The sequence below is a fragment of the Mobula birostris genome, chromosome 6 (genome assembly GCF_030028105.1).
Source record: "Mobula birostris isolate sMobBir1 chromosome 6, sMobBir1.hap1, whole genome shotgun sequence".
NCBI lineage: Eukaryota > Metazoa > Chordata > Chondrichthyes > Myliobatiformes > Myliobatidae > Mobula > Mobula birostris.
This window is the reverse complement of record NC_092375.1, coordinates 195,269,594-195,296,954: the sequence shown is the minus strand read 5'-3', so window position 1 is coordinate 195,296,954 and position 27,361 is coordinate 195,269,594. Positions and strand designations below refer to the sequence as shown.

The window sequence follows — 27,361 nt, the reverse complement described above, 5'->3', positions numbered from 1 at the left end:
AACGTGTGTTCAGAATTTGGTGTGGATTTGGCCACAAAGCTTTAAACGTGTCTAAGTTTTTGGATGGTGGAAACTAGGCATTTATCGGAAAGTGTGTTGCAATTATCAAGTCCGCACGTAATAAAGGTGTGATGAGAGCTAGAGCAGAAAACTATGCAAATAATTTCTGATATATATATATATATATCACTATGGATAATGGCTTGTACAGTATCTGTGATGTGCATATTTCAAACAACAGGTGATCAAAATTCTATGAAGAATCAATGTATTTTTCTGTGTCATTTCAATACAACTGTTGTTCAATCATTAGTAGTTTTGAATTGAAAGCTATTTGGCGACAAAGCTTTCATTACATTTTTATGTAATCCATTCCATTGCCTGTAACAACATATAATTCCAATTGCTTCAGTCTTTAACAAACTGTTCCTGTATCATAGGATCAAGTTGCCAGATGAGAACATTGGACAGTGGAATTGGAACATTTCCCCTCCCAGACTCTGTGAGCCGGGCAACAGGGCGACACGTTACCAAAACAACATCCTGCCTTGATTACGAGCTTTCCTCCTCCCTGGAAAAAATGCCATACACAGCAAAAGTTTCTCAGAAAGCAAAAACACTTGAACGAGAAGTGCCTTGCAGTGCTGAATGCAGCAATCCTGGGCAGGAGATGATCGGCCACTCAGCATCCGACCCCACGATGGTTGCTAGACCTGCACAAGCATTTCCAAATTGCCTTCCCAAGCCATCCAGTGCAGGTAAATAAGTCTTGTAAGTAAGTGATATATTGAAGCATCTTTGTATGCTGAGACAGCAAGTCCTGCAATAAATTAACTAATCTGAGTCAGAAACCTGAGAAAATCTGCAGATGTTGGATGACCGAAGCAAAGCACAGAAAATGCTGGAAGGAATCAACTGGTCAGGCAGCATCTATGGAAATGAATAGATAGACGACATTTCAGGCTGAGACAGTACTACTGTCAAGGAGGGTCTTGGCCCAAGACATTGACTATCAATTTATTTCCATAGATGCTGCCTGACCTGCTGAGTTCCTCCAGCATTTTGTGTGTGTTGCTCTAGAGTTATTGTTAGCAAGTCTTCAAAGAATGAGTTCCTCCTGTTTGCATTTTTTAAAAAAAAGAATGAATCCTTTGACATATGTATAACATATTTGTGTCATACTTTCATCTAATTTCAAATGTTTTAACTTGTAACTATGTGGAATGGAATAATATAGCAAATAACTTAAACAATAGCAAGTACAAATGAATTCTAACATTCATTATCAGTCTCCGATATTGTATATAATAACGTGTGTACTATAGAGAGCTCATGGGAGAGTTCCCATTCATATATTAGGTGCTGTGCAGTCTGATGGTCATGTCTTTGACCTTATTTCTGCTACAGAACAGACTGTGTGATTATACACTGTCATTATAACAAATTGAATAGAATCCATGAGCAATGGATTGTTTCATGAAGGCTGGTTAATAGGAAAACTCTGCAGTGATCTAGTTGTGAGACGACACCAGACTGACAATGGCAGAGTACAGTCTCTTAATTAACATGTCAAGATGTCAACATTGCAAGATACAATAAACCAGATAGACTGCACGTCTGCATTTGCCACCCGATTATTTGCTGGTGCTTTTATTTCCTGTGCATATTCCTATAGCTATTGAACAATTTATGTATTGTGAGCAGATTCAAATTTATTATTCACCAATTTATTTCCTATATAAACTGTATTAAAATAACTCAGTTTAAAAGTTAAGTATCGTTAATACCCTGAAAATTATCTTGAACATTTAATTTTGCAGAAAGAGAAATATAACTTGTATTGAAGAAAATTTGAAACAATTTAATGATATGATTACGTGCTAGGTTTCCTTGTTACTAAATACAAAATGCAAGATCGTCTAACTGAGAGTTGCACTCCAACCCAATGTTCAAACATCTGTCAAAGTGAACATTCCAAGTTGCCAGAGAGAACGAGGAATCTGCAACAACCAGGCTGTTCCCAGAGTCTGAGTGCACAGGTAAGATATCACTGAGGCTATTGTTTACAAAATAAAAGGTTTTTCTTCCAAATATTTAAAACCATATGGCATTTCATTAATTCTTTGTGTGGTCTGTGTAATCACCTCCTAATATTTGAAAGAACTATAAATAGCAGTAAATAACGAGAGCAAGAAATAACAAGATAATGAGGTCCTTAGGGTGAGATCATTGATTGTGGGAACAATTCAATTAATGAGAGTAACTATCCCCTTTTGGTGGTTGAGGAGTAGAAACTGTTCTTGAACATGGTGATGCAAGCCCTGAGGCACCTGTACCTTACACCTGTTGGCAGCAGTGAGAAAAGAGCATGGCCTGGGTGATGAGGATCTTTGATGACTGATGTTGCTTTTCTACAGCAATCTTTCATGTCGATGTGCTCAACAGTCGGGAGGGCTTTACCCGTTATGTACTAGGCTGAATCCACTGCGTTTTGCAGGGTTTTCTGTTCAAAGGCATTGGTGTTCCGACACTAGGCCTTAATGCAAATGGTCAATACACATTTCACTACACATCCGTAGAAGTTTGTCAAGGTTTTTAATATAATGCATAATGTCCTCAGCCTTCTAAGGAAATAAAGGCACCGTCGTGCTTTCTTTGCAGTTACATTTATATGTTGCATCTAACAAAAAAGGTGTTTTTTGGATTGGGACAAGAAGGGCGGCGTGAGAGCTAAATTCTGAAGGAAGGCAGTTTTAAAAAAAACTTTGAGTACAAGAAGGACGAAACTGCGCAGGTGCATGACGTAGACAGGACAGCGCAGAGAGTTTAAAAAGGAGACCACCCTATACAGTGGGCAGCGGAGTGAGTGGCAGCAGAGTGTAGGGCTTTGGCTCAACGAGCTTAGGCGGTAACGGGAAGAGGCGAGAGCAAGGCCCCAACTCTTTGTTTTCCCCTTGGTGAATTGGCCCGGACAGACAGAGGAACAGCAGAACTCACACAGCTAATGGTACGAACTAATGGTTTAAAAAGTTTGTGTGTTTGGCGAGGTAAGTAGGTGAGTAGACTCATTTTTCCTTGTTTCATTCCTGTAGAATTAGGTAGCATGTCTACAAGGTAGAGCTTTGTTCAGGGTGTCAGATGTGGGAATCCTGGGAGACTTTCAGCCTCCCTGATGGCCACATCTGTGCCAGGTGCACCGAGATGCAGCTCCTCAGAGACCGTGTTAGGGATCTGGAGCTGCAGCTTGATGACCTACTGTTTATTAGGGAAAGTGAAGAGGTGATAGACCAGAGCTACAGGGAGGTAGTCATTCCTAGGCTACAGGGGTCAGAAAACTGGGTGACTGTCAGGAGAGGGAAGGAAAATGCCCTGATAGTGGAGAGCACACCTGTGGCTGTCCCCCTCAGCAACAAGTATCTCGTTTTGGATGCTGTTGAGGGGGATGACCTGACAGAGGACGACCATGGTGACGGGGTCTCTGGCACTGAGCCTGGCGCTGTTCTGCAGGAGGGAAGGAGGGAGAAGAAGAATGCAGTAGTCATAGAGGATGCCATAGTCAGGGGAACAGACAGGAGATTTTGTGAGCCTTATAGAGATACTTGCATGGTGTGTTGCCTCCCAGGTGCCAGGTACAGGATGTCTCGGATCGGGTCCTGAATATTCTGAAGGGGGAGGGCGAGCAGCCAGTTGTCTTGGTACATGTTGGTACTAATGACATAGATAGGACAAGTGAGAAGGTCCTGAAGAGAGATTTCTGGGAGTTAGGAAGGAAGCTGAGAAGCAGGACCTCCAGGGTAGTAATCTCGGGATTGCTACCCGTGCCATGTGCTAGTCAAGGCAAGAATAGTTGGATCAGGCAGATGACTGCGTGGCTGAGAGACTGGTGCAGGGGGCAGGGCTTCAGATTCTTGGATCATTGGGATCTCTTCTGGGGGAAGTATGACCTGTTCAAAAAGGACGGTTTACACCCAAACCCAAAGGGGACCAATATCCTGGCGGGAAAGTTTAATAGAGCTGTTAGGAAGGGTTTAAACTAATTTGGCAGGAGGATGGGAACCAGAATGATAGAGTGGAGGGAGGGGAAAAACAGAAATATATCTAACTTAGTGAGCAGTCAAGATGTCAGGAAGGACAGGCAGGTGATGGGGCAAATTTGCAGCCATTGGGATGAGTTGCAGTGCAATAAAGTTGCAGTGAAATCAAAGCGAAAAGTACCAAATACTGGACTTAAGGTGTTATACTTAAATGCAGGCAGCATAAGGAATAAGGTGGATGATCGTGTCATACAGATACAGATTGGCAGGTATGATATTGTGGCCATCACTGAGACGTGGCTAAAGGATACGTCTCTGGGAGCTGAACGTCCAAGGATACACGGTGTATCAAAAGGATAGGAAGGTAGGCAGAGGGGGAGGCGTGGCTTTATTGGTAAGAAATGATGTTGAATCATTAGAAAGAGGTGACATAGGATCGGAAGGTGCAGAATCTTTATGGGTTGAGCTAGGAATTCACAGGAGTAAAAGGACCCTGATGGCAGTTATATACAGGCCTCCAAACAGCTGCAGTGATGTGGACTACAAATTACAACAGGAAATAGAAAAGGCTTGTCAGAAGGGCAGTGTTACGATAATTGTGGGGGATTTTAACATGCGAGTGGATTGGGAAAATCAGGTCAGCACTGGATCTCAAGAGAGAGAATTTGTAGAATGTCTACGAGATGGCTTTTTAGAATAGCTTGTTGTTGAGCCCACTAGGGGATCGGCTGTACTGGATTGGGTATTGTGTAATGAACCGGAGGTGATTGGAGAGATTGAGGTGAAGGAACCCTTAGGAGGCAGTGATTGAGTTCACTGTGAAACTTGAGAAAGAGAAGCCGAAATTCGATGTGTCGGTGTTTCAGTGGAGTAAAGGAAATTACAGTGGCATGAGAGAGGAACTGGCCAAAGTTGACTGGAAAAGGGACACTGGCGGGAAAGACAGCAGAGCAACAGTGGCTGGAGTTTATGCGAGAAGTGAGGAAGGTGCAAGACAGGTATATTCCAAAAAAGAAGAAATTTTTGAATAGAAAAAGGATGCAACCGTGGCTGACAAGAGAAGTCAAAGCCAAAGTTAAAGCAAAGGAGAGGACATACAAGGAAGCAAAAATTAGTGGGAAGACAGAGAATTGGGAAGTTTTTAAAAGCTTACAAAAAGAAATAAGGAAGGTCATTAAGAGGGAAAAGATGAACTACGAAAGGAAGCTAGCAAATAATATCAAAGAGGATACTAAAAGTTTTTTCAAGTATATAAAGAGTAAAAGACAGGTGAGAGTGGATATAGGACCAATAGAAAATGATGCTGGAGAAATTATAATGGGGGATAAGGAGATGGCGGAGGAACTGAACGAGTATTTTGCAACAGTCTTCACTTTATACTTTATACCTTATTGTCACCAAACAATTGATACTAGAACGTACAATCATCATCGTGATATTTGGTTCTGCGCTTCCGGCTTCCTGGATTACAAATCGATAGTAAATATTAAAAATTTAAATTATAAATCATAAATAGAAAATAGAAAAATGGAAAGTAAGGTAGTGCAAAAAAACCAAGATGCAGGTCCGGATATTTGGAGGGTACGGCTCAGATCCGGACCTGGGAAGACATCAGCAGTATACCGGACACTCAGGGATGTCAGGGAAGAGAAGTGTGTGCAGTCACAGTTACGACAGAGAAAGTGCTCATGAAGCTGAATATTCTTAGGGTAGATAAATCTCCTGGACCAGATGGAATGCACCCTCATGTTCTGAAGGAAGTAGCTTTGGAGATTCCGGAGGCATTAGCAATGATCTTTCAAAAGTCAATAGATTCTGGCATGGTTCCAGAGGACTGGAAGATTGCAAATGTCACTGAGGAAAGTCTATCTCCCAACCCCCCATCCTCACCACATTCTACAGAGGTTGTACTGAGAGCATCCTGAGCAGCTGCATCACTGCCTGGTTTGGAAATTGCTCGGATCGCAAGACCCTGCAGTGGATAGTGAGGTCAGCTGAGAAGATCATCGGGGTCTCTCTTCCCACCATTAGGGACATTTACACCACACGCTGCATCCGTAAAGCAAACAGCATTATGAAGGACCCCATGCACCCCTCATACAAACTCTTCCCCCTCCTGCCATCTGGCAAAAGGCACCGAAGTATCTGGGCTCTCACGACCAGACTATGTAACAGTTTCTTTCCCCAAGTCATCAGACTCCTCAATACCCAGAGCCTGGACCAACACCAACCTACTGCCCTCTACTGTGCCTATTGTCTTGTTTATTATTTATTGTAATGCCTGCACTGTTTTGTGCACTTCATGCACTCCTGGGTAGGTCTGTAGTCTAGTGTAGTTTTGTGTTGTTTTACGTAGTTCAGTGTAGTTTTTGTATTGTTCATGTAGCACCATGGTCCTGAAAAAAGTCACCACATTTTTACTGTGTACTGTACCAGCGGTTATGGTTGAAATGATAATAAAATTGACTTGACTTGATTTGAGGAAGCAAAAAAGAAATTATAAACCTGATAGCTTGACATCGGTGGTTGGGAAGTTGTTGGAGCCGATTGTCAAGGATGAGGTTGCGGAGTACCTGGAGGCATATGACAAGATAGACAGAACTCAGCATGGATTCCTTAAAGGAAAATCCTGCCTGACAAACCTATTGCAATTTTTTGAGGAAATTACAAGTAGGCTAGACAAGGGAGATGCAGTGGATGTTGTGTATTTGGATTTTCAGAAGGCCTTTGACAAGGTGCCGCACATGAGGCTGCTAAACAAGATAAGAGCCCATGGAATTACAGGAAAGTTGCATACGTAAAAGAGCGTTGGCTGATTGGCAGGAAACAGAGAGTGGGAATAAAGGAATCCCATTCTGGTTGGCTGCCGGTTACCAGTGGTGTTCCACAGGGGTGCGTGTTGGGGCCGCTTCTTTTTACGTTGTACGTCAACGATTTGGATTATGGAATAGCAACACACATACAAGTTGCTGGTGAACGCAGCAGGCCAGGCAGCATCTCTAGGAAGAGGTACAGTCGACATTTCGGGCCGAGACCCTTCGTCAGGACTAACAAAGTCGTGAGGAAGGCTCTCGGCCTGAAATGTCAACTGAACCTCTTCCTAAAGATGCTGCCTGGCCTGCTGCGTTCACCAGCAACTTTTTAGTGTGTTGCTTGAAATTCCAGCATCTGCAGATTTCCTCATGTTTGCATGGATTATGGAATAGATGGCTTTGTGGCTAAGTTTGCTGATGATACAAAGATAGGTGGAGGGGCCGGTAGTGCTGAGGAAACGGAGAGTCTGCAGAGAGACTTGGATAGATTGGAAGAATGGGCAAAGAAGTGGCAAATGAAATACAATGTTGGAAAGTGTATGGTTATGCACTTTGGTAGAAGAAATAAGTGGGCAGACTATTATTTAAATGGGGAGAGAATTCAAAGTTCTGAGATGCAACGGGACTTGGGAGTCCTCGTGCAGGATACCCTTAAGGTTAACCTCTAGGTTGAGTTGGTGGTGAAGAAGGCGAATGAAATATTGGTATTCATTTCTAGAGGAATAGAGTATAGGAGCAGGGATGTGATGTTGAGGCTCTATAAGGCGCTGGTGAGACCTCACTTGGAGTATTGTGGGCAGTTTTGGTCTCCTTATTTAAGAAAGGATGTGCTGACATTGGAGAGGGTTCAGAGAAGATTCACTAGAATGATTCCAGGAATGAGAGGGTTAACATATGAGGAACATTTGACCACTCTCGGACTGTATCCCTTGGAGTTTAGAAGAATGAGGGGGGACTTCATAGAAACATTTTGAATGATGAAAGGCATGGACAGAGTGGATGTGGCAAAGTTGTTTCCCATGGTGGGGGAGTCTAGTACGAGAGGGCATGACTTAAGGATTGAAGGGCGCCCATTCAGAACAGAGATGCGAAGAATTTTTTTAGTCAGAGGGTGGTGAATCTATGGAATTTGTTGCCACGGGCGGCAGTGGAGGCCAAGTCATTGGGTGTATTTAAGGCAGAGATTGATAGGTATCTGGGTAGCCAGGGCATCAAAGGTTATGGTGAGAAGGCGGGGGAGTGGGACTAAATGGGAGAATGGATCAGCTCATGATAAAATGGCGGAGCAGACTCGATGGGCCGAATGGCCGACTTCTGCTGCTCTGTCTTATGGTCTAAGACAGGTCCTCTTAGATGGTAACAGCCAGGAATTTAAAGTAACTGACCCTCTCCATCTCTGATCCTCTGATAGTATGTGAAAAAGTTTTAAGTTTTAAAGAAGTAAATTCAAAGCTGTCATCTAACATGGTTGCTGAGATAATACCGATGCTTAATATTTTAAGCTCTTGCATCCTTTATCAATTTGCATTGATGTCCATTGTTTTCCATACACAAGCTGTTGTATTTTCCTGTGACACAAAAATACATCACGTTGCTATTCACAGATATTATCAATTGGCCATCAATGAGGTGAAAAGAGAAAGCTGCAAAGGAACATATTTCTCAGAATCAAGCACTCAAGTTTGTCTCAGCATAATGCACATTTTGAAGTTGCAATGATATTCATAAGCTGCTTTAGCTTCAACCCTTATAAAATTGATGTGACCTAGATTCTTTTATGTTTCTTCATTTCTTACAAAATGCAGAGTATACACATCTAATATGCAGCTGGAAGTATTTGTGTGTGTGTGTGTGTGTGTGTGTGTGTGTGTGTGTGTGTGTGTTGGGGGGGTGTTGGGAGGATAGGGGAAAACACATCACAGTGGATCTGTGCCAGCAGATAGAGCAACCAGAGTTAGGTGAATCTCAATTAGGTTTATTATCACTGACATACAGTATGGCATCAATTGTGCAATTTTTTTGGCAGCAGTACAGTGCAATATGCCCCCCCCTGGTTATGGTCATACGAAGCCATGGGAGCAGGTGGTGGATGGTCGTATGAGTAGCTGATGCATATTGCAAGTCCTGGTTATGTGACCTCTGATGCCAGGCAGACAATCTCTGAAGAGTATCGATAGCGGCTGGGATCACCTGTCTTGTAAAGACACTGTCCAGAAGAAGGCAATGGCAAACAACTTCTGTAGAAAATCAGCCACGAACAATCGTGGTCATGGAAAGACCATGATCACCTACGTCATATGATATGACACATAATGATGATGATGATGATGATGATGTAGATAGATAGATACTTTAATGATCGCCAAGAAAATTAAAGTGTCACAGCAGCATTACAAGTGCACAAATATACAAATATTAGAAGAGAAGAAAGAAAGAATAAAAAATAAATTACCTCCAACAGTCCAACAGGAGGCGATCCTTGGCTATAGTTTGACTCAGCATAGAGCCTAATGGCTGAGGGTAAGAATGGCCTCATATAGCGCTCTTTGGAGCAGTATAGTTGTTTTCCTCTGTCACTGAAAGTGCTCCCCTATTCAGACAAGGCTGCAAGGTGAGAAACATTTTCCAAAATTGTCAGGATTTCCCTTTGATCTACCACAGCCTCCAGTGGGTCCAGATTGACTCCTATAATAGAGACAGCCTTTCTAATCAATTTATTGAGTCTGTTTGTATCACCCATGTTGATGCCATTGCCCTAGCACGCCACCGCATAGAATATTGCACTGGCGACAACAGACTGGCAGAACGTGAAGGAGAGGCCTGCATACACCTCGGGACCTTGGTCTCCTCAGGAATTAGAGGCGACTCTGGCCCTTCTAGTTTCTGTGTTGGTGCTCCACTCAAGTCTGTCAATATAAGTCTCTATTGAACATTCCAAAAATTCATATAATGTAATTATAGATAACTTGTAATTAACATAGTCCTAAATAAAACAATATTGAAATAAAAAGGTCAGACACAGTTTATGATTAATTTTAAATAAAAATATTGATTGCAAACGTTTCTGCAGTAGCTCCATAGGTTGGACTATATAGCTCCAGCAGTATAAAAGTCCCCAAAAAAAATCTATGGCCTGAGTACAAGAAAAAGATATTACTCATTGAGTGAGACTAAAATTGCATTGTCATGGAATATATTACAGGGCAATATTACATTGAGTTTGATTTGACAATTGAAGCAGTTGATTTGACAATTAACTGCTTCAATCTCATTATTTGTTACAGTATCCCATTCACATGTGTATCAGCAACACCTTCCAAATTTGATTTCCTAATCAAAAATATTGAATGGAAGCAGTTAAATTCAATTTAGTATCTGATACTTAGATGAGATTACTTTGATTGTTAAATGCTTTTTACATTATTTTGGGCATGCAGTAATAAAGATGTAAGGATATGTGTGAACGAGTCTGCTTGTAGATCTTCAGTGACTAGAAACATTAAGAGGTTGATTTTATATGCAGGATTACATTTTTTTTTTACTTCCCGTTACACTGCTGGCATGTAGGGCAGCAATATTTAGACCCAGCGGTGTTCAGACCTTCTTTCATCGTGTCAGTAGTTTCTTCCCGGTTTTCACTACTGTCTGTCATGCAAGTTGCTGGTTACAGTGCTGAAGCCGAAACCAACAAAGCTGCAATTACCTGAATTTTGTAGCAATAATAATTATTTGTTCAAAGCGCTGGCTTTATTTCATTTCTTTGAAAAAGTTATTGTTGTTGTGGATAAAATAGAACTAGTGGATATAATTTAATAGCCCATGGTATTACAGGAAAGTTACTAAGATGGTTAGAGAACTGGCTGATTGGAGGAAGGCAGCGAGTGGGAATAAAAGGATTATTTTCTGGTTGGCTGCCAGTGACTAGTGGTGTTCCACAGGGGTTGGTGTTGGGACCACTTCTTTTTATGCTGTATATCAATGATTTAGATGATGAAATAGATGGCTTTGTTGCCCAGTTTTTAGATGATATGAAGATTGGTGGAGGGGCAGGTAGTGTTAAGGAAACAGTTAGGATGCAGAAGGTCTGAGACAGATTAGGAGAATGCATGGTCATGCACTTTGGTAGAAACAAATGTGCAGACTATTTTCTAAATGAGAAGAAAATACAAAAATCTGAGATGCAAAGCGACTTGGGAGTCCTTGTACAGAACACCATAAAGGTTAACTTGCAGGCTGAGTTGGTGGTGGGGAAGGCAAATGGAATGCAAGAGGACAAGAATACAAGAGCAAGGATGTGTTGCTGAGGCTTTATAAGGCACTGGTGAGGCCTCACCTTGAGTATTGTGAACAGTTTTGGGCCCCTCATCTTAGAAAAGATGTGCTGGCATTGGAGAGGTTCCAGAACAGGTTCACAAGGATGATTCTAGGAAAGAAAGGGTTATCATACGAGGAACCTGTGATGGCTGAGGGTTTGTACTCACTGGAATTCAGAAGGATGAGGGGGATTTCATTGAAACCTTTCGAATGTTGAAAGGCCTGAACAGAGTAGGTGTGGAAAGGATATTTCCCATGGTGGGAGAGTCCAGGACAAGAGGGCACAGCCTCAGGATAGAGGGGTGCACTTTCAAAACAGAGAGGCAGAGATTTTTTTTAGCCAGAGGGTGTTGAATTTGTGGAATTTGTTGCCACATGCAGCTGTGGAGGCTGGGTCGTTGGGTGTATTTAACGCAGAGATTGATAGGTTCTTCATTGAACATGGCATCAAAGATTATGGGGAAAAGGCCAGGAAATGGGGTTGAGGAGGAGAAAAAAGAATCAGCCATGATAGAATGGCAGAGTAGATGGGCCAAACAGCCTAATTCTGCTCCGATGTCTTATGGTGTTATAGTCTATGGTCTGTGCTTAGATATACGTCCACATTTAATAAAGTGCCACATCAAATGTTACTGCAAAAAATATAAAGTAAGGTACTTGCATGGATAAAGGAATAGCTGTTTGTGAGCAAACAGAGAAGCATAAAAATAATTGTTTTCAGGTTGGTAAGATATCATGGATGATGATGTTTCAATATGCGCCAGATGGATCAAGTTATCAAAAGGAGTGTTGTTAAATTTGTTGATGGCACATATAGATAGGAAAGTAAATTGTAAAGAGTGAAAATGTAGTCAAAGAATTGTAGATCAGGTAAAAGAGTAGGCATACGTATGGAAAAAGGTGTATATTATGAAATTGCCAAGTTTTTTAAGGAAAAATTGAAAAGTGCTGGTGAGAAATTGCATAGCTCCAGGATGCAGATACAACTGTCTACTCTTTTGTTTATTTATTAAAGTGATGCGTTCTCCACAGTCTGAGCCATTTTCATTGCCTATCCCTTGCTATCCTTGTGAAGGTGTTGGCGCCTTCTTGAACTGCAACAGTCTATGAGGTGTGGGCATACGTACAGTGCTGGTAGGGAGAGAGGTTCAGGATCTTGCCTCAGTGATGGTGAAGCAGCTGTGATATATTTGCAAGTTAGGACAGAGTGTGGTTGGAGTAGAAATGCCAGTTGATGGTGTTTACATGGGAATTGTTGCCCTTGTGCTACAGTGTGTGGGTTTGGCATGTGCTGTTTGAGGAATCTGGGTGAGTTGGTGCATTGCGTTCTGTGAAGTGGTACATACTGTGGGCACTACCCGTCTGTGATGTGGAGACAACCTTCTGAAGTGTTAGTGAAATTACACTCCTTTGGGTAAGTGGAGAGTATTCCATCACATGCTTTGTAGATGATGGACAGGTTTTGGGGCATTAGGAGGTGAGTTACTCACCACGGGATTCCCAGATGTTGACTTGCTGTTGAAGCCACACTGAATATCGTGGGCACTAGCAGGAGTTTCTCTTGCTGGATATCATCTTTGCCTGGAATTTATACAGCGCAAATGTCACTTGCTGCCTATTAACCCAGGTCTTTGCATGTGGACTGCTTCATTATCTGACAAGATGTAAATGGTATAGAACGAAATGTTCGAACATGCTAGACTTGTAGAGTTTAGGAGATGGGTGACTATTGAAACAAGTATAAAACATTAAGGGATTGGAGCAGAATGGATCTAGAGAGGATGGTTCCTCTTCTCAAAGAAGGATCACTTGAAAAGTAAGGTGATGTTCATGTGAGACAGAGATGAAGTGAATTTATAACTTTCAGTGGATTATGTGTTTTGAAATACCCTTTATGAAAAGACAGTGGAATCAAGATATTTAAATATTTTTAAGAAAAAGGTAGGTTCTCAATAAGCAAAAAAAGTGAAATCCAGGTTACTGTAGCGATGTGCTGCACACAGAGCTAGAAATAACGACACGCAGTCTGTAAGTCGCACTCGAGACTCGTTTATTCAAACTTCGCGGCACTGGCTTTTAAGCAGTTCCTTTCCAGCCCTCTCCGGGCAGAAATGACGTCAGAAGTGCATTGCAAAAGTCTCTCCCCGTGCGCAGGCTATTTTGTGAGCCAGTTTGCTTGTGTAGAAAGTGGGTCGCCACATAACATCCCCCCCACCCCCCGAACCGGCGATACACCTCCAATGTCCACAGTCTGGATCAGTCTCTGTTTGGGCGGTCTGCCTCTGCACCGCGGTGCCTGAACCTCGACCGGCTGCGCCAAGTCCACGTGGGCCAGTTTGAGTCGGTCCACCATGAAAACCTCCTCTCTCCCCCCAATGTCCAGAACGTACGTGGACTCATTGTTACTGATCACCTTGAATGGCCCCTCGTATGGCCGCTGTAGCGGTGCCCAGTGTGCGCTCCTTCGTACGAATACAAACTAGAGTTCTGCAGGTCTTTGGGTACGCAGGTCGGGATCTGTCCGTGCTGCAAAGTCGGTACCAGGTTGCCGAGCCTTTCAGTCCAGGACTGCTGCGGGTTCTTCCTTTTGCCCCCTTAGGGCTGGTATGAACTCTTCTGGGATGACCCAGGGGTGCGCCGTACACCAACTCAGCCGACGAGGTGTGCAAATCTTCCTTGGGCGCCGTGCGGATTCTGAGCAGGACCCAGGGAAGTTCATCCACCCAGTTAGGCCCTTTCAGGCGGGCCATGAGAGCCGACTTTAAGTGACGGTGGAAGCGTTCCACTAGTCCGTTCGACTGTGGGTGGTAGGCAGTTGTGTGGAGTAATTGTGTTCCCAACAGGCTGGCCACAGCCGACCACAGACTGGAGGGGAACTGGGCGCCTCTGTCGGAGGTAATGTGGGCTGGTACCCCGAAGCGTGCTACCCAGGTTGCAATCAGCGCTCGGGCGCAGGAATCGGCGGTGGTGTCATTGAGCGGGACTGCCTCTGGCCATCTGGTGAACCAGTCTATCATAGTTAGGAGGTACCGCACTCCTCGTGACACTGGCAAGGGCCCCACAATATCCATATGAACGTGGTCGAACCTCCGGCGGGTGGGTTTGAACTGCTGCGGCGGGGCTTTGGTGTGCCACTGCACCTTGGCTGTTGCATGTGCACGTTTTGGCCCATTCACTGACCTGTTTACGAAGTCCGTGCTGGAGACCATCCGGTGGTTGTCCTGATAGATGGGTGCGCCAAGCCGTGTATGGAGTTGAAAACTCGCCACCGCCAGGCTGCTGGGACGATGGGGCAAGGTTGGCCGGTAGCCACGTCACACAGGAGGGTCCTCTCACCTGGGCCTACCAGGAAGTCTTGCAGCTGCAAATCCGAGACTGCGGTCCTGTAGCTGAGCATCTCGTCATCTGCCTGCTGCGCCTCCACCAGTGCTGCACAGTCCACCCTCTGGGACAGGGCCTGGATAGCTGGTCTGGAGAGTGCATCTGCCACAACGTTGCCCTTTCCCGAGTCACGCTGGATGCCTGTCATGTACTCGGAGCTGTAGGACAGATGTCACTGCTGGCGGGCCGACCAGGGATCGGACACCTTTGTGAATGCGAAGGTCAACGGTTTGTGGTCTGTGAACGCGGTGAACGGCCTGCCTTCTAAGAAGTACCTGAAATGCCGGATTGCCAGGTATAGTGCCAACAGCTCCCGGCCAAAAGCACTGTACTTGAGCTCAGGTGGCCGTAGGTGCCTGCTGAAAAACACCGGGGGTTGCCAGCGCCCCTCGATGAGTTGCTCCAGCACCCCACCGACTGCTATGTTGGATGCGTCCACTGTGAGGGCGGTTGGAATGTCCGTTCTGGAGTGCACCAGCATCGCGGCGTCTGCCAAGGCTTCCTTGGCTTTAACAAAAGCGGCCGCGGCCTCCTCGTCCCAAGTAATGTCCTTGCCTTTACCCGACATCAGGGTGAACAAAGGGCACATGATACGGGCTGCTGAAGGGAGGAAACAGTGGTAGAAGTTCACCATACCAACGTACTCCAGCAGGCCTTTGACTGTGTTGGGCCGGGCGAAGTGGCGGATCGCGTCTACCTTGGCAGGCAGAGGTGTTGCCCCATCTTTGGTAATCCTGTGGCCCAGGAAGTCGATGGTGTTGAGTCCGAACTGGCACTTGGCCGGGTTGATCGTGAGGCCGAAATCACTCTCAGTCGGGAGTACAGCTGGCGGAGGTGGGACAGATGCTCCTGATGACTACTGTTGGCTATGAAGATGTCGTCCAAATAGATGAATGCAAAGTCCAGGTCGCATCCCACCGCATCCATTAGTTGATGGAACATCTGTGTGGCATTCTTCAGGCCGAACGGCATTCGGAGGAATCCGAACAGGCCAAACGGGGTGATGAGTGCTGTTTTGGGGATGTCTTCAGGGTGTACCAGAATTTGACGGTACCCCCGGACGAGGTCTACTTTGGAAAAGATGCTTGCCCCATGCAGGCTTGCTGCAAAGTCCTGTATGTGCGGCACGGGGTACCGGTCTGGAGTTGTAGCCTCGTTCAGTCTGCATAGTCGCCGCATAGTCTCCAGCCCCTGGCTGCTTTGGGCACCATGTGCAGGGGGCAGGCCCATGGGCTGTCTGACCGCTGTATGATCCACAATTCCTCCGTCCTCTTGAACTCCTCCTTCACCAGGCGGAGCTTGTCCAGGGGGAGCCTTCGTGCGCGGGCATGGAGGGGTGGTCCCTGGGTCAGAATGTGGTGCTGTACTCTGTGTCTGGGCATGGCTGCCGTGAACTGCGGTGTAAGAACCGATGGAAAGTCCACCAGGATTCTGGTGAATTTGTTGTCAGACAGCGTGATGGAGTCCAGGTGTGGGGCCGGCAACTTGGCTTCACCCAGGGAGAACGTCTGGAAAGTCTTTGCATGGACCAGTCTTTTCCCTTGCAAGTCGACCAGCAGGCTGTGGGCTCGCAAGAAGTCCACCCCCAGGAGTGGTTGGGCCACGGCGACCAGTGTGAAGTCCCACGTGAACCGGCTGGCGCCGAACTGTAGCTGCACTGTGCGGGTGCCGTAGGTCGGAATCGTGCTGCCGTTTGTGGCCCTCAGGGTGGATCCCAGCTCCCTGTTGCGGGTGTCGTGCCCCGTCGGGGGTTAAGACACTGATTTCTGCTCCAGTGTCGACCAAGAAGCGGCGTCCCGACTGTTTGTCCTAGACGTACAGGAGGCTGTCCTGGTGGCCAGCTGCCGTAGCCATTAGCGGCGGCTGGCCCTGCCGTTTCCCGGGAACTTGCAGGGCGGGCAACAACCACGGGCTTCTGTGCCCCACCGCTGGTGGTAGAGACACCACTGTTCATTGGCCTCCTCACTCCTGCATCTGGGTTGTGTGCACTCCGTTGCCGGGCCTGGTCTGGCCTGCTGTTGGGCGCGTGGCTTGGTAATCTGTCCGACGGATACCCCACTCTCCCTCTTAGCTTTCCACAGCACGTCTGCCCAGGCTGCCACCTTCCGGGGGTCACTGAAATCTGCGTCAGCCAGCAGCAGATGTATGTCCTCGGGCAGTTGTTCTAGGAACGCCTGCTCAAACATGAGGCAGGGCTGGTGTCCTTCAGCCAGGGCCAGCATCTCGTTCATTAATGCTGACGGTGGCCTGTCTCCCAAACCATCCAGGTGCAGCAAGCGGGCACTTCGCTCAGGCCGTGAGAGGCCAAAGGTCTCTAAGAGCAGTGCTCTGAATGCTGCATATTTGCCTTCTTCCAGGGCTGACTGAATGAAATCTCCAACCTGTGTGGCTGTCTCCTGGTCAAGGGAGCTCATCACGTAATACTAGCGTGTGGAATCCGAAGATATCTGCCGAATCTGGAACTGGGCTTCTGCTTGGTTAAACCACACGTGTGGTCGCAGCGTCCAGAAAGTTGGCAGTTTTAGCGAAACTGAGTGAACAGATGAAGAGTCAATCATCTTTGGTCCAAATCCTGTTTGGACCGTCGGGGTCACCAATGTAGCGATGTGCTACACACAGAGCTAGAAATAACGACACGCAGTCTGTAAGTCGCACTCGAGACTCGTTTATTCAAACTTCACGGCACTGGCTTTTAAGCAGTTCCCTTCCAGCCCTCTCCGGGCAGAAATGACGTCAGAGGTGCGTTACAAAAGTCTCTCCCCACGCACGGACTATTTTGTGAGCCAGTTAGCTTGTGTAGAAAGTGGGTCGCCACATTACCATAGATAAGTGGGATTACAGGACTAAAGTTACAATTACATTAGGTAAGATCGTACTGAGTGTTGGAGCTAGCAGAAGAGACCCAGAGGCCTTCACATGTTCCTTATTTATTCATGTTTGTATGTGCTCTATTGTGCTCAAATCTTGGGTATCTGGTTGATTCACAGAGATGACTATTTTATGGATGATAATCCTTATCAATTAAACAAATTTGAAACTTGCAATGCAGAAACGAATCTGATACCAGGAATCGTGCCATAGGAGAGAGAAGAAAGGGAACATTTACAAAGCCCATTTTACAATCTCAGAACATCCAGAAGCCAAGTCATAGGGTATATTTAAAGGAGAGGTTGATAGGTTTGTGATTAATAAGGGAGTCAAAGTTTATAAGGAGAAGGCAGGAGAACGGGCATGAGAAGGATAATAAATCAGCTATGATCGAATGGTGCAACAGACGATGTGCTGAGTGACCTAATTCTGCTGCTTTGTCTTATCATCCCACGGTCTTATCATTAATGAAACACTTTCAAAGTTACTGTTGCGATATAGAAAATATGGTGTAAGTTTGTATGCAGCTCACCTGAGCAGAAAACATGCTAATCAACTTCGATTGTCTAAGGTGTAATTATTGCACAGGTATTGTCTGCTCAATAAATGACATTTTGTTGTTAACATGTTAAAACAAAACTAAATACAAGAAATCTGTATATTACTTTCAGTTCATACAAACTTTCCTTCTGAATACAGTTTTCCTGATTTCTTTTTCAAATAGTTCTAGTCTGATAGTTAAAATAGGTAAGTTTGAGAATTGTCTCCCATTGTACAAAAAAAAACTTAAGGTTTGTTGATAAATACATTTAATCCAATTAATTGATGAAATTTTACCAGAACTGGCAACTTTTGATCTGAATTTTCGATTCTATTCCTCTGCCTACATTTAATACCTGACTTGTTGAGACTTCCAAACATATTTTTATTTTTTATTATTTTAGATACCAGATTTACAGTTTTTGTTGCTTTTGCAGTTTTTATTTGCAATGCATCAAGCTGCAGCTTGATGACCTAGTGCTTATCAGGGAAAGTGAAGAGATGATAGACAGGAGCTACAGGGAGGTAGTCATCCCTAGGCTACAGGGGTCAGAAAACTGGGTGACTTTCAGGAGAGGGAAGGAAAATACCCGGATAGTGGATTGCACCCCTGTGACTGACCCCTCAGCAACAAAGAACTTGTTCTAGATGCTGTTGAGGGGGATGACCTGACAGGGGACGGCCACGGTGACCGGGTCTCTGGCACTGAGCCTGGTGCTGTTGTGCAGGAGGGAAGGAGGGAGAAGAGGAATGTGGTAGTCATAGGGGATTCCATAGTCAGGGGAACGGACGGGAGATTCTGTGAGCCTGACAGAGATACCCGCATGGTGTGTTGCCTCCCAGGTGCCAGGGTACGGGATGTCTCGGATCGGGTCCAGAATATTCTGAAGGGAGAGGGCGAGCAGCCAGTTGTCTTGGTACATGTTGGTACCAATGACATAGATAGGACAAAGGAGGAGGTCCTGAAGAGAGATTTCCAGGAGTTAGGAAGGAAGCTGAGAAGCAGGACCTCCAGGGTAGTAATCTTGGGATTGTTACCTGTGCCACGTGCTAGCGAGGGCAAGAATAGTAGGATCAGACAGATGAATGCGCGGCTGAGAGACTGGTGCAGGGGGCAGGGCTTCAGATTCTTGGATAATTGGAATCTCTTCTGGGGGAAGTATGACCTGTTCACAAAGGACAGGTTACACCTGAACCCAAAGGGGACCAATATCCTGGCGGGAAAGTTTAATAGAGCTGTTAGGGAGGGTTTAAACTAATTTGGCAGGGGGATGGGAACTGGAATGATAGAGCGGAGGAAGGGAAAAACAGAAATAAATCTAAGATAGTGAGCAGTAAAGATGTCAGGAAAGACAGGCAGGTGATGGGGAAAATTTGTAGCCATTGGGATGAGTTGCTGTGCAATCAAAGCAAAAAGTACCAAATACTGGTCTTAAGTTGTTATACTTAAATGCACGCAGCATAAGGAATAAGGTGGATGATCTTGTCGTACAGATACAGATTGGCAGGTATGATATTGTGGCCATCACTGAGACCTGGCTAAAGGATGCATGTCTCTGGGAGCTGAACGTCCAAGGATACACGGTGTATCGGAAGGATAGGAAGGTAGGCAGAGGGGGTGGCGTGGCTTCATTGGTAAGAAATGATGTTGAATCATTAGAAAGAGGTGACATAGGGTCAGAAGGTGAAGGATCTTTATGGGTTGAGCTAAGAAATCGCAGGGGTAAAAGGACCCTGATGGCAGTTATATACAGGCCTCCAAACAGCTGCAGTGATGTGGACTACAAATTACAACAGGAAATAGAAAAGGCTTGTCAGAAGGGCAGTGTTATGATAATTGTGGGGGATTTTAACATGCGAGTGGATTGGGAAAAGCAGGTCGGCACTGGATCTCAAGAGAGAGAATTTGTAGAATGTCTGCGAGATGGCTTTTTAGAACAGCTTGTTGTTGAGCCCACTAGGGGATCGGCTGTACTGGATTGGACATTGTGTAATGAACCAGATGTGATTAGAGAGATTGAGGTGAAGGAACCCTTAGGAGGCAGTGATCATAACATGATTGAGTTCACTGTGAAATTAGAAAAAGAGAAGCCGAAATCTGATGTGTCGGTGTTTCAGTGGAGTAAGGGAAATTACAGTGGCATGAGAGAGGAACTGGCCAAAGCTGACTGGAAAGGGACACTGGCGGGAAAGACAGCAGAGCAGCAGTGGCTGGAGTTTATGCGAGAAGTGAGGAAGGTGCAGGACAGGTATATTCCAAAAAAAGAAGAAATTTTCGAATGGAAAAAGGATGCAACCGTGGCTGACAAGAGAAGTCAAAGCCAAAGTTAAAGCAAAGGAGAGGGCATACAAGGAAGCAAAAATTAGTGGGAAGACAGAGGATTAGGAAGTTTTTAAAAGCTTACAAAAGGAAACTAAGGAGGTCATTAAGAGGGAAAAGGTTAACTATGAAAAGAAGCTAGCAAATAATATCAAAGAGGATACTAATAGCTTTTACAAGTATATAAAGAGTAAAAGACAGGTGAGAGTAGATATAGAACCAATAGAAAATGATGCTGGAGAAATTGTAATGGGAGATAAGGAAATGGCAGAGGAACTGAACGAGTATTTTGCATCAGTCTTCACTGAGGAAGACATCAGCAGTATACCAGACACTCAAGGGTGGCAAGGAAGAGAAGTGTGCGCAGTCACAATTACGACAGAGAAAGTACTCAGGAACCTGAATAGTCTAAAGGTGGATAAATCTCCTGGACCAGATGGAATGCACCCGTGTGTTCTGAAGGAAGTAGCTGTGGAGATTGCGGAAGCATTAGCGATGATCTTTCAAAAATCAATAGTTTCTGGCATGGTTCCGGAGGACAGGAAGATTGCCAATGTCACTCCGCTATTTAAGAAGGGGGCAATGAAGCAAAAAGGAAATTAATTGACCTGTTAGCTTGACATCGGTGGTTGGGAAGTTGTTGGAGTCGATTGTCAAGGATGAGGATACAGAGTACCTGGAGGCATACGACAAGATAGGCAGAACTCAGCATGGTTTCCTTAAAGGAAAATACTGCCTGACAAACCTATTACAATTTTTTGAGGAAATTACAAGTAGACTAGACAAGGGAGATGCAGTGGATTTTGTATATTTGGATTTTCAGAAGGCCTTTGACAAGGTGCTACACATGAAGCTTCTTAACAAGATAAGAGCCCATGGAATTACGGGAAAGTTACATATGTGGATAGGGCGTTGGCTGATTGGCGGGAAACAGAGAGTGGGAATAAAGGGATCCCATTCTGGTTGGCTGCCGGTTACCAGTGGTGTTCCACAGGGGTCCGTGTTGGGGCCGCTTCTTTTTACGTTGTACGTCAATGATTTGGATTATGGAATAAATGGCTTTGTGGCTAAGTTTGCTGATGATACAAAGATAGGTGGAGGGGCCGGTAGTGCTGAGGAAACAGGGAGTCTGCAGAGAGACTTGGATAGATTGGAAGAATGGGCAAAGAAGTGGCAAATGAAATACAATGTTGGAAAGTGTATGATTATGCACTTTGGTAGAAGAAATAAACGGGCAGACTATTATTTAAATGGGGAGAGAATTCAAAGTTCTGAGATGCAACGGAACTTGGGAGTCCTCGTGCAGGATACCCTTAAGGTTAACCTCCAGATTGAGTCGGTAGTGAAGAAGGCGAATGCAATGTTGGCATTCATTTCTAGAGGAATAGAGTATAGGAGCAGGGATGTGATGTTGAGGCTCTATAAGGCGCTGGTGAGACCTCACTTGGAGTACTGCGGGCAGTTTTAGTCTCCTTATTTAAGAAAGGATGTGCTGATGTTGGAGAGGGTACAGAGAAGATTCACTAGAATGATTCCAGGAATGAGAGAGTTAACATATGGGGAACGTTTGTCCGCTCTTGGACTGTATTCCTTGGAGTTTAGAAGAATGAGGTGGACCTCATAGAAACATTTAGAATGTTGAAAGGCATGGACAGAGTGGATGTGGCAAAGTTGTTTCCCATGATGGGGGAGTCTAGTATGAGAGGGCGTGACTTAAGGATTGAAGGGCGCCCATTCAGAACAGAGATGCGAAGAAATTTTTTTAGCCAGAGGGTGGTGAATCTATGGAATTTGTTGCCACGGGCAGCAGTGGAGGCCAAGTCATTGGGTGTATTTAAGGCAGAGATTGATAGGTATCTGAGTAGCCAGGATATTAAAGGTTATGGTGAGAAGGCGGGGGAGTGGGACTAAATGGGGGAATGGATCAGCTCATGATAAGACAGTGGAGCTGACTCGATGGGCCGAATGGCCGACTTCTGCTCCTTTGTCTTATGGTCTTATTTCAATATGGATTCACTATCATTATTATGTGCCATGTCATATAACACAGGTGATCATGACCATAATTATTCTTGGCAAGTTCATCTGTAGAATTGGTTTGCCATTGCCTTCTCCTGAGCAGTGTCTTCACAAGATGGGTGACCCCAGCCATTATCAATACTGTTTAGGGATTATCAGCCTGGTGTCAGTGGTCACATAACCAGGACTTGTGACATGTGCCCCAGTTGTTCATACGACCATCCAATCCATCACCTGTTCCCATGGCTTCATGTGATCCTGATCGGGGCCTCAACAGGTGCTACACCTCGCCCAAGGGTGACCTGCAGGCTAGCAGAGGGAAGGAGCACCTTACACCACCTTCGGTAGAGGCACATCTCCACCCCGTCACCCAACTATATGAATTAAGGACTTGAAATATGATGTGGGAAGTGCAGACTTTCTCTCCAAAAATAAACTTTAAAAATTAATATTCATTTATTTCATCAACAGTTCCAGCAGGTACAGTGTGTCAGATTAGCACCTATTCTATGTAAACATAATAACCTCTTATGGGGACATATGAGGGTTTGCCAACGTTTAGTGATTGTTCTACTGGGAATTAACACCTACTTTCACCAGAAACTAAAATGAGTTTCCAGGAGAAAATTTATAAATCATCTTTGAAGACAAGCTGGTTCATATATGTCACCTAAAATACATCTAAATATTATTTTAAACATAAGAGATTCTGGACATCTGAGCAACTCACTCAAAATGTTGGAGGAACTCAGCAAATCAGGCAGCATCTTTGGAAGCTTCCGGTCAAGATGGCACTTCCATAGATATCCTCTGGATAGATCATGAAACTATAGATTTTACTTCTTTTATATGCTGACATTTGTTTTCGGTCTCCAATGCAATTCTGGAACTGCTCGAGCCTGTGATTTGCAGTTTGGAGATTGTTTGGGTGTTCCAGCACTCCTCAGTCTCCTAGAGGACTCCAGGAGGCAGGAGCTGCGTGTGTGAACCTCACAGCGGGCATGTCATGGAACAGCACAAGCGGAAGTTCGACAATTAAAGTTTCCATTGTTTGTCGATTAAGGTGACAAGGGAGATTGAAACAAGATGAATGCAGAAGTTTGGGTGCTTCAGCATTCTGCAGTCTCCAAGAAGATTCCACCAGGCAGAGGCAGTGTGCAGGATGGGGCACAAGCTGATGTTTGACTCCATTTCACCAGTTAAAGCTTCCATTGTTCACCAATTAAAGCGACAAGGGAGATGGAAACATTGAGGCAAATGCTGAAGGTGAGCACCGGCTGCCTGCAGTTTGACAGCTGAGGATCGCACTGCTGTGCTACCGCAGAGGGAAGAGCCTGCCACTGTGCCCGGAGAACGTTGCCCAGGTTTTCTGCGTTTTGGATGTGGACTTGGAATATAGATTTTTTTTGTATGGAGTGGGTCAAGGATTTGGGGGTCAAGGTGCCTGTTCCATTTTTGTTCATTTTTTCATGGGGGGGAGGGGGCATTTTGTGGTTGATGATCGTGCTGCCATTCTTTTCTTAACTTTCTTGGTTTCATGGCTCTCTGGAGAAGAAGAATATCAGGCTTGTATACTTTGATAATAAATGAGCCTTTGAATATACAGTCAATGTTCTGGGCCAAGATCTTTCATCAGGAAATCGACAGGTCTCAGTGAGAACATCAGCTGTTTATTCCTCTCTGTAGATGCTGCTTGCTTTCTTGAATTCTTCCACATTTTGGTTACGTTGCTAAAATATTATTTCAGGTGTATATTTCATTTTCATAGAGTTTGCCTTTCTATCCTGCTTCTTCTTCCTCATCAGCTTAGTGAGCTGATTTTTCTCAACAACTCACTCACCAATGCTCGGCAAACTGTAATGGATAGAACCCAGTCCATCCTGGGTAAAGCCCTCCCCACCATTGAGCACATCTACACAGAGCATTGTCATCAGGGACCCCCTTCCCCACCCAGGACATGCTCTCTTCTCACTGCAGCCATCAAAAAGAAGATACAGGAGCCTCAGGACTCACACTGTCAGGTTCAGGAACAGTTTTACCTCTCAACCATTAGGCTCTTGAACCAGAGGGGATCTCTCAGTTTCACTTGCCCCATCATTGAAATATTTCCAGAACCAATGGACTCACTTTCAAGGAGTCTTCATCTCATGTTCTTGATACCTTTTGCTTATTTATTTATTTTTATTTCTTTCTTTTTGTCTTTCCACAGTTTCTTCTCTTTTGCACACTGGTTAAATGCCCAAGTTGGTACAGTCTTTCATTGATTCTGTCATGCATTATGGATTTATTGAGTATGTCCACGAGAAAATGACTCTCAGAGTTGTATAAGGTTACATATATGTACTTTGATATTAAATTTACTTTGAACTTTGAGTCATCGGTGCATCTTATCTGATTTCCTCTCCTATATTGAAGAAGTAATTTTCTGATTCTCTGTGCATCATATGAAGTAGTCAGATGTTATGTGGTTAAAAACCTATTCCATGTAAGATGATAGGGTACCTCCATAATTTCAGATTATGCTTATTACTGTATTTGGTTTCGCATCAGTCTAACATTACTTGTTCACTGCATCTCTGTCTCATCAATTCCATTTAGTTGTGATTCTGCAGATTTATATAAAATACACTGAAAATTTGCCTGAGGATAAATATGACTTTTTCTTTATACTCTGAGTCATTGGACTGGAACCTGCTGTTAAATGCCGACAGTTCAGCAGTAAGTATGTCATCTCAGGACATATGGAACTCAAAGCCGGAGAGATGGACAGAGAAATCTGATGATGGTAATTTCCAGCTGACTGGGCATTACAGTCCAGCTGCACTCGTCATTACAGTCCAGCTGCAAAGCACATGTTTGCTGTAACACCTCTGCATTCCCACTGAGGAATCGACCCAATCAACCTGTAGCAGTTTTGTTCTGGAGCAGAAGCAGTAAGATTGAATGGAGCAAGGATATATATGATGTTCATTTTGTTGATTTTCTTGATTTTTTAAAAAAATTACTTTTAAATTTCAGGGACTCAGGAGTTCTACAAACAATGCTGAAATGTCACTGTCTAGTACCTTTTCACAAGTTCTATGCAGAATTCCTGGCATTTCCCAGAAGGCTGAGATCTTTTATTAAATTTACAAACCACAAGGCTCTCGAATCCCCACTTGTTCTTCCTAAGCCAGGAAATTCTTCAAACATGTCAGTGTCACAGCCACCTTTACCATGTAAGGGAAATATTTTCACCTGCACCTCTCAGCAGATTTCGATATGACCCACATCGTCTCCTGCAAGAACGTTCACAGAACGGACAGCCTGCTTACATTTCAGTCACAGCATTTGGCAGGATATATTGTTTCCTTGGCCAGTACCAAACTCCCTCAACAGACATTGTTTTCTCAACTCTGACCTGGGAAAGGATTATCAAGTGGACAGAGAAAAAGAGTCAAGGGTGCATTCAAATTACAGGACTGACTGCTGGGAATTTCACGTGGTTAAGTTCTTGATTAGTCAGGGCATCAAAGGTTACAGAGAGAAGAGAGGAGAATGAGATTGAGAAGGATAATAAGTCAGCCATGATGGAATGGTGGAGAAGACTTGATGCTGATTCTACTCCTATGCCTTATGATCTTATGGGACTGCAGCTCCTCCTGTGGAATTAGTATGGAGTAATTCCTGCAGCCGCCCATTAACAGCTCTGGGATTGAACTCCTGAGATTACTGGCTATGTATCCCCTCTCTTCCCCAACACCCCATGTCATATTTTACTGATGTACCTCTCCCACCACAACCAAAATAATCCACCTATAAATGCTGGCTGCTTTCTGAAGGTGACCAAAAGCTCCTTCCGTGAGAACCTGAGCTTTTTCATCACCATAATCGTGATTGCTTGATCCAGCCCTTCGACTCATTGCTCCACAGCCACCCATTACAGGGTAAACCCCGCATTCCTGGCTGGGGGGAGTGTTTACTTTCCTAGAGAACGGACTGTGTTGTGATTTTCTGTAGCGGAAGATGTATCATCTATGCATATGTCAAGAAATACGAGATGAAAAAAGATTCTTTTTATTAACTTACCTTTTTTTCCTGAAACTTCTGTGAGAATGCCATAACGTGAATTTTTGGAGAGTGATTTGAGAACACTGTAAGTGAAATTGTGCTCCCCCATGCAGTGGGCTGAGCTTCATCATCCAGATACAGGATATCCAGTGAAAAGGGCAAAGGCCTCATCACAGAACCTTCAGCAGACAGCAGTGGATAGCCCAGCTTAAGCCCGAGCAGTCACGGGTAGTGCAATCACAGCTTCACAAGTGGGAGTGGCAAGATAAGCTCAAGAAAATTGCAGGAGCACCATCTTCAATTTAGTTTTAATTAAGACCATAAGATATAGGAGCAAAATTAGGCCACTCGGCCCATCAAATCTGCTCTGCCATTCCATCGAGGCTGATTTATTATCCCTCTCAACCCCATTCTCTTGCCTTCTCCCTGTAACTTTTGACACCCTGACTAAACAAGGACCTGTCAACCTCTGCTTTAAATATACCTAATGACTTGGCCTCCACAGCCATCTGTGGCAATGAATTCCACAGATTCACCACACCCTAGCTCAGGGGTTTCCTACCTGGGGTTCACAGACCCTTGGTTAATGATATTGGTCTATGGCATAAAATAGGGTGGCTTAAGAAATTCCTTTTCATCTCTGCTCTAAATGGGCAGCCCTCTATTCTGAGGGATAGAGAGACAGCCGTTTGTTCAAATCTGTTCTCTGAGATCTCTTATGAGAGATGCATTATTTCCCAAACATGTTATCTCAGGAAATAATTGAGCGAATGACAGAATGAGCATTTGGCTGAGTCTTTTTATGTTGTATGAAATAGTGAGAGAGATATTAATATGAGGAACATATGAATTGCAGGAAGAAAGGCTATCACTAATTTCATCTGTCAAGTGTATGTTTCCGGTGAAAGAGTTCTGCAGCTGGTCTAATCCTAGTCTAACATTCAAAGTTCAAAGTAAATTTATTGCCAAAGTACATATATCTCACTATACACAACCCTGAGATTCATTTTCCTGTGAACATA

At 44.5% G+C, this 27,361-nt stretch overlaps 1 protein-coding gene across 5 annotated transcripts in view; it reads left to right on the top strand.

Annotated features, from left to right (window-relative positions):
• The window catches only part of nckap5l (NCK-associated protein 5-like), a 607,033-nt gene that overhangs the window by 505,299 nt on the left and 74,373 nt on the right, over nt 1–27,361 (top strand). For all 5 annotated transcript variants that reach the window (XM_072262144.1, XM_072262143.1, XM_072262141.1 and 2 more), the window contains 2 exons: nt 441–758; nt 1,885–2,039. In XM_072262144.1, the coding sequence (XP_072118245.1) occupies nt 441–758; nt 1,885–2,039 (473 nt within the window). The remainder of the gene's footprint in view (nt 1–440; nt 759–1,884; nt 2,040–27,361) is intronic.